The sequence below is a fragment of the Salvelinus fontinalis genome, chromosome 23 (genome assembly GCF_029448725.1).
Source record: "Salvelinus fontinalis isolate EN_2023a chromosome 23, ASM2944872v1, whole genome shotgun sequence".
In the NCBI taxonomy this organism is placed as follows: Eukaryota; Metazoa; Chordata; class Actinopteri; order Salmoniformes; family Salmonidae; genus Salvelinus; species Salvelinus fontinalis.
The window spans coordinates 28,948,637-28,964,034 of record NC_074687.1 but is presented as its reverse complement, the minus strand read 5'-3'; the positions used below and the strand labels follow the sequence as shown (position 1 = coordinate 28,964,034).

The window sequence follows — 15,398 nt, the reverse complement described above, 5'->3', positions numbered from 1 at the left end:
TAAATAAAATGTTTTCGCTTTGCCATTATGGCGTGTTGTCTGTACATTGAGGATTTTTTTATTTAATCATTTTAGAAAAAGGCTGTAACATAACAAAATGTGGCAAAAAATCAAGGCATCTGAATACTTTCCGAATTCACTGTACTTTCTTACTGTTCCTTGCATTACTGAAGCAATTTTATGATGACGTACCACTTAATCACATCTTTTATTTACTCTTTCTTCTGCTTTTAAATCTTGCTTATATTCTGAATTACGCTCAAGTTTAATTCAAAAATTAGCATTTTATTGCATGACATAAGTATTTGATCACCTACCAACCAGTAAGAATTCCGGCTCTCACAGACCTGTTAGTTTTTCTTTAAGAAGCCCTCCTGTTCTCCACTCATTACCTGTATTAACTGCACCTGTTTGAACTCGTTACCTGTATAAAAGACACCTGTCCACACACTCAATCAAACAGACTCCAACCTCTCCACAATGGCCAAGACCAGAGAGCTGTGTAAGGACATCAGGGATAAAATTGTAGACCTGCACAAGGCTGGGAGGGGCTACAGGACAATAGGCAAGCAGCCTGGTGAGAAAGCAACAACTGTTGGCGCAATTATTAGAAAATGGAAGAAGTTCAAGATGACGGTCAATCACCCGTGGTCTGGGGCTCCATGCAAGATCTCACCTCGTGGGGCATCAATGATCATGAGGAAGGTGAGGGATCAGCCCAGAACTACACGGCAGGACCTGGTCAATGACCTGAAGAGAGCTGGGACCACAGTCTCAAAGAAAACCATTAGTAACACACTACGCCGTCCTGGGTTAAAATCCTGCAGCGCATGCAAGGTCCCCCTGCTCAAGCTAGCACATGTCCAGGCCCGTCTGAAGTTTGCCAATGACCATCTGGATGATCCAGAGGAGGAATGGGAGAAGGTCATGTGGTCTGATGAGACAAAAATAGAGCTTTTTGGTCTAAACTCCACTCGCCGTGTTTGGAGGAAGAAGAAGGATGAGTACAACCCCAAGAACACCATCCCAACTGTGAAGCATGGAGGTGGAAACATCATTCTTTGGGGATGCTTTTCTGATAAGGGGACAGGACGACTGCACCGTATTGAAGGGAGGATGGATGGGGCCATGTATCGCGAGATCTTGGCCAACAACCTTTTTCCCTCAGTAAGAGCATTGAAGATGGGTCGTGGCTGGGTCTTCCAGAATGACAACGACCCGAAACACACAGCCAGGGCAACTAAGGAGTGGCTCCGTAAGAAGCATCTCAAGGTCCTGGAGTGGCCTAGCCAGTCTCCAGACCTGAACCCAATAGAAAATCTTTGGAGGGAGCTGAAAGTCCGTATTGCCCAGCGACAGCCCCGAAACCTGAAGGATCTGGAGAAGGTCTGTATGGAGGACTGGGCTAAAATCCCTGCTGCAGTGTGTGCAAACCTGGTCAAGAACTACAGGAAACGTATGATCTCTGTAATTGCTAACAAAGGTTTCTGTACCAAATATTAAGTTCTGCTTTTCTGATGTACCAAATACTTATGTCATGCAATAAAATGCAAATTAATTACTTAAAAATCATACAATGTGATTTTCTGGATTTTTGTTTTAGATTCCGTCTCTCACAGTTGAATTGTACCTATGATAAAAAAAATTACAGACCTACATGCTTTGTAAGTAAGAAAACCAACAAAATCGGCAGTGCATCAAATACTTGTTCTCCCCACTGTATGTAGATTTGGTTCATGGGGCAATTGTTCATGTCTGACTATTTACTGTTTGTTTCCTGCATATGTTTCTATGTGGCTTATGTATGTAATGTCTGATCTGCAGTAAGATTTTCCTTTTTTAGGACAATAAATGTCAATTGAATCTAAAAATGTCTTTCTTGTATCTACAGGGCCTGAACAATATCATCCACATAGACTTTGACTACAAGAAGGAGTTCATCTACTGGATAGACTCTTCCAGACCCAGTGGACGGAGGATCAACAGAATGAGACTCAATGGGAGTGACCTTAAGGTACTGCTGCTCGGGGGGGTAGTCAATGCCCCTGAATGCCACTAACATATGCTACCTACCTTATGCCATTTTACCCCTGAGAGCTTGCTCCCATGCCCCATGCCCCATTTCTCTCTCACCATCCTCTCATGCCCAGCTGGCTTCTTTTATGTAGATGAGGATCATCCTGCAGTGCACACTGCGGTGTGAATGAACTTAGTTCACTCTTCAGTTGTGTCCCAATGGTACCCTATACCTTATACCTTATATAGTACACTGGTCAAAATGATGGGCCCTGGTCAAAAGTACTGCACGAGTGTCATTTGGTATGCATCATTCAATGGTTTTAGAGGTTGTAAATGTCATTCCTCCCAGTTGATAATTGATTCATTTCATCCTGTTTATAGGCAGGCATCATAATGGACTTGTATCATTCACTGAGACAGTAAACAGTGAGGCAACACTGTAATCAATGCCTATTAACAATACAACAATTAGCTGAACGCAACAGGTCTGTAACATAACAGCTTTTCTCTGGCTTAATCATGGAGGTCCGTTCGGGTCATGGGATTGGAGCCCAGAACACGCAGACGTCACAGGAACACCTGGTGGCCGCCCCGTCACTCCCCGTTCTCTCAACTCATTAGAATTAGTGTGTGGGGGGCAGGAGGCTCATTCAGCTCAATTACACCCAGACTGTGTCCCAAATGATACTCTTGTTCCCTATGTAGTACACTACCTTTGACCAGGACTGATAGGGCTCTGGTCAAAAGGGTGCCATTTTGGATACTGGCCCAGTAGTCCTTGTTTGCCACACTGTCAACACCACCATGCCTCCCTGCCATGGCTCAGAACCAGCTAAAGGGTTTGAGATAGATCTGTAGTTTTAGCATGGGGGTTAATTAAGAGAACAGTGACTCTAGCAATAGCCTAACAATATTACTTATTTTATGGCAAAGACAGGGAGAAGGCAAAGCTGGGGATTTGTATAAATTATTCCCCGTTAAATGAAGAGCATATGTTTCTTCTCTTTTCAGGCATGGGAAATTATGTGATTTTTTTTTAGATATAGCAGTACCATATTTAGACTTACAGGAATAGATGAGGGTTTTTCTACATACATGAATGTTTTTTCTTTGGCATTGTTTGACAATGCAATTTAGACAATTATGTTATCTATAGACCCCTGGGTTATAGGTAATGTTATAACTAACCCTAACCTAACATTTTAAGTAAGAAGTAGGTACATCTGTTGCTATGGGGTAATGTTGTTAGGGACAATACAGGATGAATCCCAATAATTGTTTGCCAAAATAATAATTGCTTGCCAAATATGTAATTATCCTGGTTATAGGTAACAATACTTCGTATGAACTGCCTCCATTATTACACATTATTTGTTAATTGTGGAAATAAATTAAGATATGCAAGATTTTTTGTTATATATACAGTACCAGTCAAACGTTTGGCAGAGACTAAAATAAGAGTGAGGTCATTTTTGATTATGTCATCCAATTAAGTCAGGCAAGTCAGTTAAGAACATATCCTTATTTACAATGACAGCCTACCTCGGCCAAACCCAGACGATGCTGGGCCAATTGTGCGCCACCCTATGGGACTCCCAATCACGGCAGGATGTGATGCTGCCTGAATTCAAACCAGGGACTGCTCTTGCGCTGAGATGCAATACCTTAGACCACTGCACCACTCGGAGCCCAATAGCTGGCAGCTTCATTAAATAGTACCCGCAAAATATCAGTCTCAACATCAACAGTGAAGAGGCGACTCCAGGATGCTGGCCTTCTAGGCAGAGTTGCAAAGAAAAAGCCATATCTCAGACTGGCCAATAAAAAGAAAAGATTAAGATGGGCAAAATAACACAGGCACTGGACATAAGAGCATCCCGGAGTCGCCTCTTATCGTTGAGACTGGTGTTTTGCAGGTACTATTTAATGAAGCTGCCAGTTGAGGACTTGTGAGGTGTCTGTTTCTCAAACTAGACACTCTAATGTACTTGTCCTCTTGCTCAGTTGTGCACCGGGGCCTCCCACTCCTCTTTCTATTCTGGTTAGAGCCCGTTTGCGCTGTTCTGTGAAGGGAGTAGTACACAGCATTGTACGAGATCTTCAGTTTCTTGGCAATTTCTCGCACGGAATAGCCTTCATTTCACAGAACAAGAATAGAAAGCTCTTTGTTTCTGGCCATTTTGAGCTTGTAATCGAACCCACAAATGCCAATGCTCCAGATACTCACCTAGTCTAAAGAAGGCCAGTTTTAATCAGAAACAGTTTTCAGCTGTGCTAACATAATTGCAAAAGGGTTTTCTAATGATCAATTAGCCTTTTAAAATGATAAACTTGGATTAGCTAACACAACGTGCCATTGGAACACAGGAGTGATGGTTGCTGATAATGGGCCCCTGTACGCCTATGTAGATATTGCATTTTTCTTTTTAAATCTGCCGTTTCCAGCTACAATAGTCATTTACAACATTGATGGGATGGCGTATCGCTGAAGAATGCTGTGAATGCTGTGTTAGCCATGCTGTTTAAGTGTGACTTGTATTCTAAGTAAATCACAGTGTCACCAGCAAAGCATCTCCACACCATCACAACTCCTCCTCCATGCTTCACGGTGGGAACCACACATTCAGATATCATCCATCCACCTACTCTGTGTCTCACAAAGACATGGTGGTTGGAACCAAAAATCTCAAATGTGTATTCATCAGACCAAAGGACAGATTTCCACTGGTCTAATGTCCATTGCTTGTGTTTCTTGGCCCAAGCAAGTCTCTTCTTATTGGTGTCCTTTAGAAGTGGTTTCTTTGCAGCTAATCAACCATGAATGTGACATGGTGAGGTGGACCCTGGATCAGAGAAGAGACCAGACGAGGAGTCAGTGGTTAAGGATAAAGAATACTTTACTCGCAGGATCAGGTCTCCCGGGTGGCGCAGTGGTCTAGGGCACTGCATCGCAGTGCTAGCTGCGCTACCAGAGTCTCTGGGTTAACGCCCAGGCTCTGTCGCAGCCGGCCGCAACCGGGAGGTCCGTGGGACGACGCACAATTGGCATAGCGTCGTCCGGGTTAGGGGTTAGGGAGGGATTGGCCGGTACGGATATCCTTGTCTCAGTATGTAAAAAATTTAATAAAATGTATGCACTCTACTGTAAGTCGCTCTGGATAAGAGCGTCTGCTAAATGACTAAAATGTAAATGTAATGTAATGGATCACAGTACACTTAAAAAACAGCAAACACTAAATCTCGAAAACTCACTCAGGAAACGACCGCACAAGATAAAAAATTCTAGCTCCTGCAAAGTACAACAGAAAACACACCTCTGTTAACAGGGAAATCATAATGAGTAAATAGGACACACCTGAGTGTTGTTCATGTCTCTGCTGCCCTCTGGTGACTGGAGGAACCATGACAATGAAGGGCTGATTCACGCAGTCTCCTCTGAACAGTTGATGTTGAGATGTCTCTTACTTGAACTCTGTAAAGCATTTATTTTGGCTTCAATTTCTGAGGCTGGTAACTGTAATGAACTTATCCTCTGCAGCAGAGGTAACTCTGGGTCTTCCTTTCCTGTGGCAGTCCTCATGAGAGCCAGTTTCATCATAGATGATGGTTTTTGCAACTGCACTTGAAGAAACTTTCAAGTTTTTGAAATGTTCCTCATTGACTGACCTTCATGTCTTAAAGAACTGATGGACTGTCTTTTCTCTTTGCTTATTTGAGCTGTTCTTGCCATAATATGGACTTGGTCTTTTACCAAATAGGGCTATGTTCTGTATACCACCACTACCTTGTCACAACAACACTGATTGGATGAAACGCATTAAGGAAAGAAATTCCACAAATGAACTTTTAACGAGGCACACCTTTTAATTTATATGCATTCCAGGTGACTACCTCATGAAGCTGGTTGAGAGAATGGCAAGAGTGTGCAAACCTGTCATCAAGGCTAAGGGTGGCTACTTTGATTTGTTTAACACTTTTTTGGTTACTACATGATTCCATTTGTGTAAGTTCATAGTTTTGATGTCTTCACTATTATTCTACAATGTAGAAAATAGCAAAACATAAAGAAAAACCCTTGAATGAGTAGGTGTGTCCAAACCTGACTGGTACTGTATATATATTTTTTTATAAATGTTTACAATCCAGGTGAGGGTGTTGGAAATGCAGAAGGTTTTTCTGCTTCTGTTGTGTGGGTGGCACTGTGTGCCCTTTTTAAAGGATGGGTCCCAATATCCCAAAGGCCCTAAGATAGAGGTGGACCGGGATGGTCTGCCAGACAATCCAACTTTGGATGGAGGGAGGTTTTATCGGGTGGAATAGTGGAGAACAATTGGAGGTTTACTCAGTAGCAGTACCAAATTCTATGGTACCGCTACAGTATATGGACACTCAATCATTATGGTCATTTGTTATAGTAAGTTTACAAACATATATTATGATAAATAGAATTGATACTTGTATTTCATTATGGTAAGTGGTGAAATAAGTATAGGCAGTTGTAATTGTACAATTTTAGATTATGTTTTGTGGAATAAGTTTTGAGGTGGGCGAAATATAGTTCTTCCATGGTCAAAGAAACTCAAAAGGGATGATGAAATTAATTAACAATAATTTTGATCCAAATTAGCAAATTGTTCAAACAGATCTGCAAGGTAGATGGATTATTTTAAATATGTTATTGGCTCATAAACAGATTTGTACATTTAATCAAAGCCAAAGCCAGCAGATCCCCTTGTGTTGTACACTTTTAAATGTGCTATGCAATTCAATATTGATCTTTTAAAACAAAAGCAATTTAGGTCAAAATAATTCATATTAACAAAGGAAATAGAGGGACCAACAGTACAGTGAATAGCAATAAAAACTGTACAATAGAGGCATAGAATACATTAAAGGAAAAACTAAAAGAAATGGTGGAACTTATTTAAGAAAGATTAAGTGTAATATATTATAAAAAGCATAGCGAACTGTATGGACTATAGGGAAAAGTGCATCAAATTCCTTTTTAATCTTCAACATAGAAATTCTACCAAAAATCATTTTCTGAATGTTGTTACAAATTACTGAGTCACCCATAATTAACCAAAGTGTAACGGGTGTCGTCGGAAGGATGAGACCAAGGCGTCGCGTTCTTTGAGTTCCACATAATTTATTAACGAAGTGAAACTTTAGAAAAGAAAAACCAATAAAGAATACAACAACCGAACAGCTTCGTTGTGCAGACTGCCTGCACACAAACAAAGAACAAGATCCCACACAGAAAGAGGAAAAAGATCAGCCTAAGTATGATCCCCAATCAGAGACAACGATAGACAGCTGCCTCTGATTGGGAACCACACTCGGCCAGAAACAAAGAAATACAAAACCTAGAAATACAGAACATAGAATGCCCACCCAAATCACACCCTGACCAAACCAAAATAGAGACATAAAAAGCTCTCTACGGTCAGGGCGTGACACAAAGGATATTTTGAAAGAGGAAGCAAAGTACTTTAAACATATGTTTTTGTTTCCGTCTCCTCCATATCCACTAACCAAAGTTAATTGTAAGGACATTTTTTCTATTAATAATGGAAAATTAACAGCTATACAGAAAGATTCATGTGAAGGCCTAATTACAGAGGTGGAATTTCTTGATGCAATTAAAGCTTTAAGTCGGAAAACTCCAGGGCTGGATGGCATACCAGTTAAGGTATATCAAACTGTTTTTTAATGTACTCAGAGGACCGATATTAGCATGTTTTAAACACTCCTATAATAATTGTAGATTATCAGATACTCAACAAGGTCTGATTTCATTATTACTGAAACAGGACACAAGTAGTAAATATAAAGATCCAGCCCATTAATAAAAAAATGGAGGCCCCTTACACTTCAGTGGTGTGATGCAAAATGCATAGCGCATAGAAGTAAACAGGTATTGTCGGATATTATTCATCCTAAACAGACAGGTTTTTTACATGGACAATACATTGGAGATAAAATAAGGACAAGTACTGGAAACAATAGAACACTATGAAAGATCTAGGAACCATGCCTGGTATTCATAGCTGACTCTGATTCATGTTGGGGAATCTCTGATACAATGGGTTAAAGTTATGTATAGTAACCCTAGGTGTAAAATTTTTATTATGGCTACTTCTCAGAAAGTATTAAACTGTTAAGAGGAGTTAACCTTTACTTCATACCCATCCCGGATGCGGGATCCTCCTCATCAAAAAAGCTGACTAGCATAGCCTAGCCTAACGGGACAGGGATATCATATAATATAATTTCATGAAATTACTAGTCAAATACAGAAAATGAAAGATAAACATCTTGTGAATCCAGCCATCATTTCAGATTTTTAAAATGTTTTACAGCGAAAACACAATATATATTTATATTAGCTCACCACAATAGCCAAACACACAACGCCATGTTTTCACCATGTTTCCACCGCATAGGTAGCTTTCACAAAATCCAGAAATAGAGATAAAATTAATCACTAACCTTGAACAACTTCATCAGATGACAGTCTTATAACATCATGTTATACAATACATTTATGTTTTGTTCGAAAATGTGCATATTTATAGTTACAAATCCTGGTTTTACATTGCAGCCACCATCACAAATAGCACCAAAGCAGACAGAATAATTACAGAGAGCAATGTGAAATACATAAATACTCATCATAAAACATTTATGAAAAATACATGGTGTACAGCAAATGAAAGGTAAACATCTTGTGAATCCAGCCAATATTTCCGTTTTTTTAATAAAAAAAAATAATAATAATAATTTTAAATTTTATCCCCTTTTCTCCCCAATTTTCGTGGTATCCAATCGCTAGTAATTACTATCTTGTCTCATCGCTACAACTCCCGTACGGGCTCGGGAGAGACGAAGGTCGAAAGCCATGTGTCCTCCGAAGCACAACCCAACCAAGCCGCACTTCTTCTTTAACACAGCGCGCCTCCAACCCGGAAGCCAGCCGCACCAATGTGTCGGAGGAAACACCGTGCACCTGGCCCCCTTGGTTAGCGCGCACTGCGTCCGGCCCGCCACAGGAGTCGTGGAGCGCGATGAGACAAGAATATCCCTACCGGCCAAACCCTCCCTAACCCGGACGACGCTAGCCCAATTATGCGTCGCCCCACGGACCTCCCGGTCGCGGCCGGCTGCGACAGAGCCGGGCGCGAACCAAGAGACTCTGGTGGCGCAGCTAGCACTGCGATGCAGTGCCCTATACCACTGCGCCAACCGGGAGGCCCTATTTCTGATTTTTTAAAGTGTTTTACAGCGAAAACACAATATATATTTATATTAGCTCACTACAATAGCCAAACACACAACGCAATTTACTCCCCGCTAAAATAGCTTGCACAAAACCGACAAAATAGAGATAAAATTAATCACTAACCTTGAACAACTTCATCAGATGACAGTCTTATAACATCATGTTATACAATACATTTATGTTTTGTTCGAAAATGTGCATATTTAGAGCTGCAAATCGTGGTTATACATTGTGAATACGTAGCAACAATTCACCAAAATCTCCGGAGATATTTTGGACAGTCACCTAATCTAATCAAAGAACTCATCATAAACTTTACTAAGAAATACATGTTGTACAGCAAATGAAAGATACACTGGTTCTTAATGCAACCACTGTGTTAGATTTTTTTAAATAACTTTAGTAGAACATACAAAATGCATTATTGTAAGACAGCGCTCACATATTCTCCGCCGAGTTGAAGCCAACATTTACCACAAAAATACGAAATAACATCAGAAATATTCTCTTACCTTTCTTAAGCTTCCATCAGAATGTTGTGCAAGGAGTCCTATTTCCAGAATAAATCGTTGTTTGGTTTTAGAATGTCCATTTCGGCTGTCAAATTAGCAACTTTGGCTAGCCATGTGGCGCGAACATGCCCATCTTCTCTTAGCGCATGGAATGACAAATTCCAAAATTCCCAATAAACGTTGAATAAACTGATCAAACTTGGTTGAAAAATCCTACTTTATGATGTTTTTCTCATATGTATCAAATAAAATCAGAGCCGGAGATATTCGCCGTGTATACCGAACGCTTTTCAGAAGACAATGTGGAGCTCCTTCGCGCGCCGTGGAAAACTGACAAAAGGGCAGACCTGTCACTCCAAAAGCTCTTATTCGGCCTCAGATCAAGCTAGACACCCCATTCAACCTTCCACTGCCTGTTGACATCTAGTGGAAGGCGTATGAAGTGCATACATATCGATAAATAAAAGCCAGTTGAATAGGCAGGCCCTGAAACAGATTTTTCACTTCCTGTATGGATGTTTGCTGCCAAATGAGTTCTGTTTTACTCACAGATATAATTAAAACAGTTTTAGAAACGTCTGAGTGTTTTCTATCCAATAGTAATAATAATATGCATATTGTATGATCTAGAACAGAGTATGAGGCCGTTTAATTTGGGCACGATTTTTTTCCTAAGTGAAAACAGCAACATTGACAAGAAGTTTTTAACAAGGTTGTCCACTGTCGGCATATCTATTTATTACGGCCATCGGAATGTTAGCTATTAAAATCAAATCCAACAATAATATTAAGGGGCTAGAAATCCCAGGGCTTAAAAAGAAACGCGTCATGGTACGCTGATGATTCATGTTTTCTTTTAAATCCACAATTTGGATCCCTCCACAGCCTCATAGAAAATCTACATAATTTATCCAACCTTTCTGGATGTGGCAGTGGCAGTACAGGTAGATGAGGAAAAGGAGGTAGCCGGCAGCAGCAAGTCGAGACAGAAATTAGTTTAGACAAAGATGACAGCTAGCAGCGATCAACCAGCCAGCCAGCCAACAGTGGCTTTTATTCCACATGTCACAAATAAACCAACTTGAACATGATTTAACTTGCCCTAAGTGTCTACACACTGGACTGAAAATCTCTAAACACCCCACCAACCAGGGATTCTGTAATTCTGTCATGATAGAATGTGCACACTGTGAAGGTGATTGTGATACATTTAGGAGGAGTGTTTACACATCCTCCAGGCTGCACGAATGCTCAAGGGGAGATGTGGCATTTGACATAAATGTGAGGATGGTTCTTCTAGCCCATGAACTTGGAATTGGTTATGCTGTACTTAAGAAAATAAGCAAAGTTCTAGGGATTTCTTCCTTGCATCTCAGCTCATATCAGAGACATAACAGTAGAGTGACAGGTACATTTGTATTTTATTTTTATCTTTTTTTAACTAGGCAAGTCAGTTAAGAACAAATTCTTATTTTCAATGACGGCCTAGGAACAGTGAGTTGTTCAGGGGCAGAACGACAGATTTGTACCTTGTCAGCTCGGGGATTTGAAATTGCAACCTTTTGGTTACTAGCCCAACGCTCTAACCACTAGGCTACCCTGCCAAGAGAGAGTAGCACATTATTGTCAGGTGACTTGCTGTGTATAGATTTCCTTGCTCCAGTAAATGTATTCAAAGTGAATAAACAGAGTGATAGGAAAACATAACTATACAATGAGACTGTCGCATAGGCCTCCAGTGTCATATGGCTGTAGTCTACTGTGATTACTGAGAAATTAGTTTTACATAAAGTAAGTACATATTGACATGGTAATATTTACATAGGGTAACATGCTGACATTTAGTCATGCAGTTATGACTGTAATGTCAACAGACATCATAATAAATACTTTAGTTGCAGAGACTCAGAGAGGGCCACAGTCAATGGAGAGTGCTGCAAAGATAATTAGAATAGCATATGTGTGTGCAGATACATTGTAACAGATCTAGTGATAGACTATGAGGTGTATACTGCCATGCATGTGTGATGAAAATGAAAAGTGGAATTAGTGAGGAGGAGTGTAGGGAATGGAAGGATTCACATGCAGATGACTGTGCTCAAAACATCTCAGGTTCGAGCAAAGCATGGAGCAGGAAGCAGCTAAACGCATATGGGCCAGATCAGTCAGTCGCCACCAGGTTCATTACACCCATATGCTTACAGATGGTGATAGTACTACATACAAGGCAGTTGTCAAATTAGATCCCTACCCATGCATTGAGATAGGGAATCTAGAATGCATCAATCATGCCCACAAGAGGATGGGAACAGCGCTTCGTAAACGTAGTTCAGAGAAACACCTTGGGGGGAGAGGTGTAGGGACCTCATTGCACAAAAATGTAAGAGTCTGCAAAACTATTACAGGGGTGAGATTCTTAATAACCAGGGTGATGTAGAGGGCATGAAGAATGCTATCTGGGCTGATCTTGTCCATTCCATGTCAACAGACAAAATCCCTAATCGCGGTAGATGCTCGTCATCTTGGTGCTGGTACCAGCGAGCCCTAGAAAATGGTGAAGATCCACCCAGTCACAAAAACCATGGAGGCCATACTTTTTTGAATAGAGAGGTTGCACAGAAAATGGTACCTCTATATCATAGGATGTCAAATGATAACCTTCTCAAAAGAATGCAGCACGGAGGAACCCAGAATGCAAATTAATGTCTGAACTCTATAATATGGATCGCGATGCCCTAAAACTGTCTTTGTGGGCAAAAAAGACGCATTGACACAGCAGCCAGTATGGCGGGAGCCACTGCTATATCAAATGTGATGGACAAATTGTGGCTTGACAGCACTTTGATGACACTGGAAGCAATCAGAGAGGAGGATGCGAGGCATGTTGTGAGAGATGATGCTGCTTCAACAGAGTGTGCCAAGCGTAGGCGCAGGTCCAATAACAAAGTCAAGAAAGTAAAGCGGCACCAGCAACAACTCAGAGGGCCTTACATATGGGGCAGGCATAGCTGATTAATGTTCTGTACATTTCAACAGCCATACAAAATCCTTGTAAGTGACAAGTTGAGCAAAGTGATATGAGAATCTCAAAACTGCATATTTGCCTAATAGACCAGTATTCAAAGCATATGCTCTATTGCTTGAAACAAATGTATTAAACGTGCTAATGTATTTGTAAAAGGTATATTTTATGTTTGTCAGTTTAGAAGTGATATAGGAATAAGCGTTTAATTAATGTGACATAAATGGTCATATTTATGGAAAGTACATTTTAATTGCATTTTCTCAAAATGACACTCAAAGCGGCAATTAATTTTTCTCAGTCTTCCAAGGACATACATTCACATTATTCCACACACAGGTTCTTAGGTCTTATAGTCAGACTTTTACAGAGGTGTTTTTTATATCTCGTTTTGATTTTAAGTGTCATTTTATCTGTAAATATATGCAAAATATACATCCGTCATACATGTGAATAGTGTTTTTTTAAATAATTCCATGAAAATACAATATTTTGATGAACTGATTAGTAAAAGTCTGACCGTTTGAGTGTCTTATCACAATAAAAATAATAATCTATCCAAATTGGTTCTCTAGCAGTGTAACGTTCGTTGAAAGATGAAGACCAAGGTGCAGCGTGGTAGGCGTACATTTTCTTTAATTTAAATGTTCCACCAAAAAAAACAATAAACAACTCAACGAACAAAATGCTTAGGGGTGCAACCCATGCAACAAACAAAGCCAAGATCCCACAACAGAAGGTGGGCAAAAGGGCTGACTAAGTATGATCCCCAATCAGAGACAACGATAGACAGCTGCCTCTGATTGGGAACCATACTCGGCCAACAAAGAAATATAAACATAGATTTCCCACCTTAGTCACACCCTGACCTACCAAATAGAGAATTTAAAGGTCAGGGCAGGACAAGCAGATTGGTAAGAATGTCTCACCCCGTGTTCAAGACTATACAAAGACTCTACCGTTTTTCAGTTATTTGAAAATGAAATAATCTCCAAAATATCACTTTTTAAAACAAGACAGAGAAAGTTAGTAGTTTAACCTACCAGAAAAGACAGAACAAATATTACAACAAATATGGCATAACTTTTGGAATCTAGTTTTTTTTAAATCAGTTAGTATATTTGAGTTTAACCATAATATTTATTGTAATATTTGTCCTGTCTTTTCTGTTAGGTTAAACAACTAACTTTCTCTGTCTTGTTTTAAAAATTGCTCTAGCAATTTCCTTTCTTTTTGGCGTCAGACCAGTGCCTACTTCTCACTTAAAACAGTTTTTTGTTTTTAATTATATTGTGCTGACAGAACATCCTAGATCTTACCTACCTTTCCAATAACAGCCCTTAGCAAGCCTCCAGCGTGTGCTCCTATGGTCGTTGACTCTGTTCAAACAGGATGTTAAAGCATAATTAAAGGTAATCAGAGGCAAAAGAGGTGATTTGTAGTCAGAATACATGTCAGAGCCAAAGGCAGCGCCTCCAGTGAGATCCACATAATAATGGAGCCAGCCCACCTAAATGTAAGACAGAGAACACCATTATGTTGGCTCAGTTATGTTTGAAATACTTAACATCTTCTATCTTGATGGTGATTATAGTTCTATGCTCATTGTCTATAGTCAGCAGGTGTGAATTGATTCATCTGTGGGTGGTTGAAATACTGAGAAACCTCCCTCTGAAGACCATTCAGAGGAGAAAGGGTGTTTCACATAAAGGCAATTCTTTGCCATTAAAGAACCACCAGAGGCATCCATGTTGTGGTGTACTTTCAAAATGGTAAACAAGCACAAACAACACTTTCTTGTTGGGAGGTAAAGAGTTTCCAGGATTAGAGGTGATCAAATATGTTGTGTGGATTCATCAGATTAGTGCGTTTTCTTGACATTTCGCATGAGTTAACCTTTATTTTCACATGAAGCAGTCTTTTAAAGGTCCTGAACAGTCATCCTGAAAAGTACATTTTCTCTCATCGCTAACTACCAGGAAGTTTGAAAAGACAGGCTGAGTGGGCGGGGAGCTTATATTCATGAGCTCGCCTTGACTGACAGCTTTTTGAAATACCTATGTCAAGCAACTTGGATGCAGTGACCAATGTTGCAGTAAAATCATCTCAAGCTAATTTGGTGATACACAAAGAAACTCAAACAACATTGAAATTGCATCAATGATATATATATATATATATATATATATATATATATATATATATATATATATATATATATATATATATATATATATATATATATACATATATATATATATATATATATATATATATATACATATATATATATGTATATATATATATATATATATATGTATATATATATATATATATATATGTATATGTATATGTATATGTATATATATATATATATGTATATGTATATGTATATATATGTATATATATATATATATATATATATATATATATATATGTATGTATATATATATATATGTATATATATATATATATATATATATATATATATATATGTATGTATATATATATATATGTATGTATATATATATGTATGTATATATATATATATGTATGTATGTAT

The 15,398-nt window shown here is 39.2% G+C and overlaps 1 protein-coding gene across 6 annotated transcripts in view; it reads left to right on the top strand.

Moving 5' to 3' along the window:
* Positions 1-15,398, top strand: part of LOC129821085 (low-density lipoprotein receptor-related protein 1B-like) — a 458,866-nt gene that overhangs the window by 386,276 nt on the left and 57,192 nt on the right. For all 6 annotated transcript variants that reach the window (XR_008754267.1, XM_055878362.1, XM_055878363.1 and 3 more), the window contains one exon: positions 1,892-2,014. Coding sequence is in view for 5 of the 6 variants with exons in the window: in XM_055878362.1 (XP_055734337.1) it covers positions 1,892-2,014 (123 nt within the window). In the remaining variant the exon portion in view is untranslated. The remainder of the gene's footprint in view (positions 1-1,891; positions 2,015-15,398) is intronic.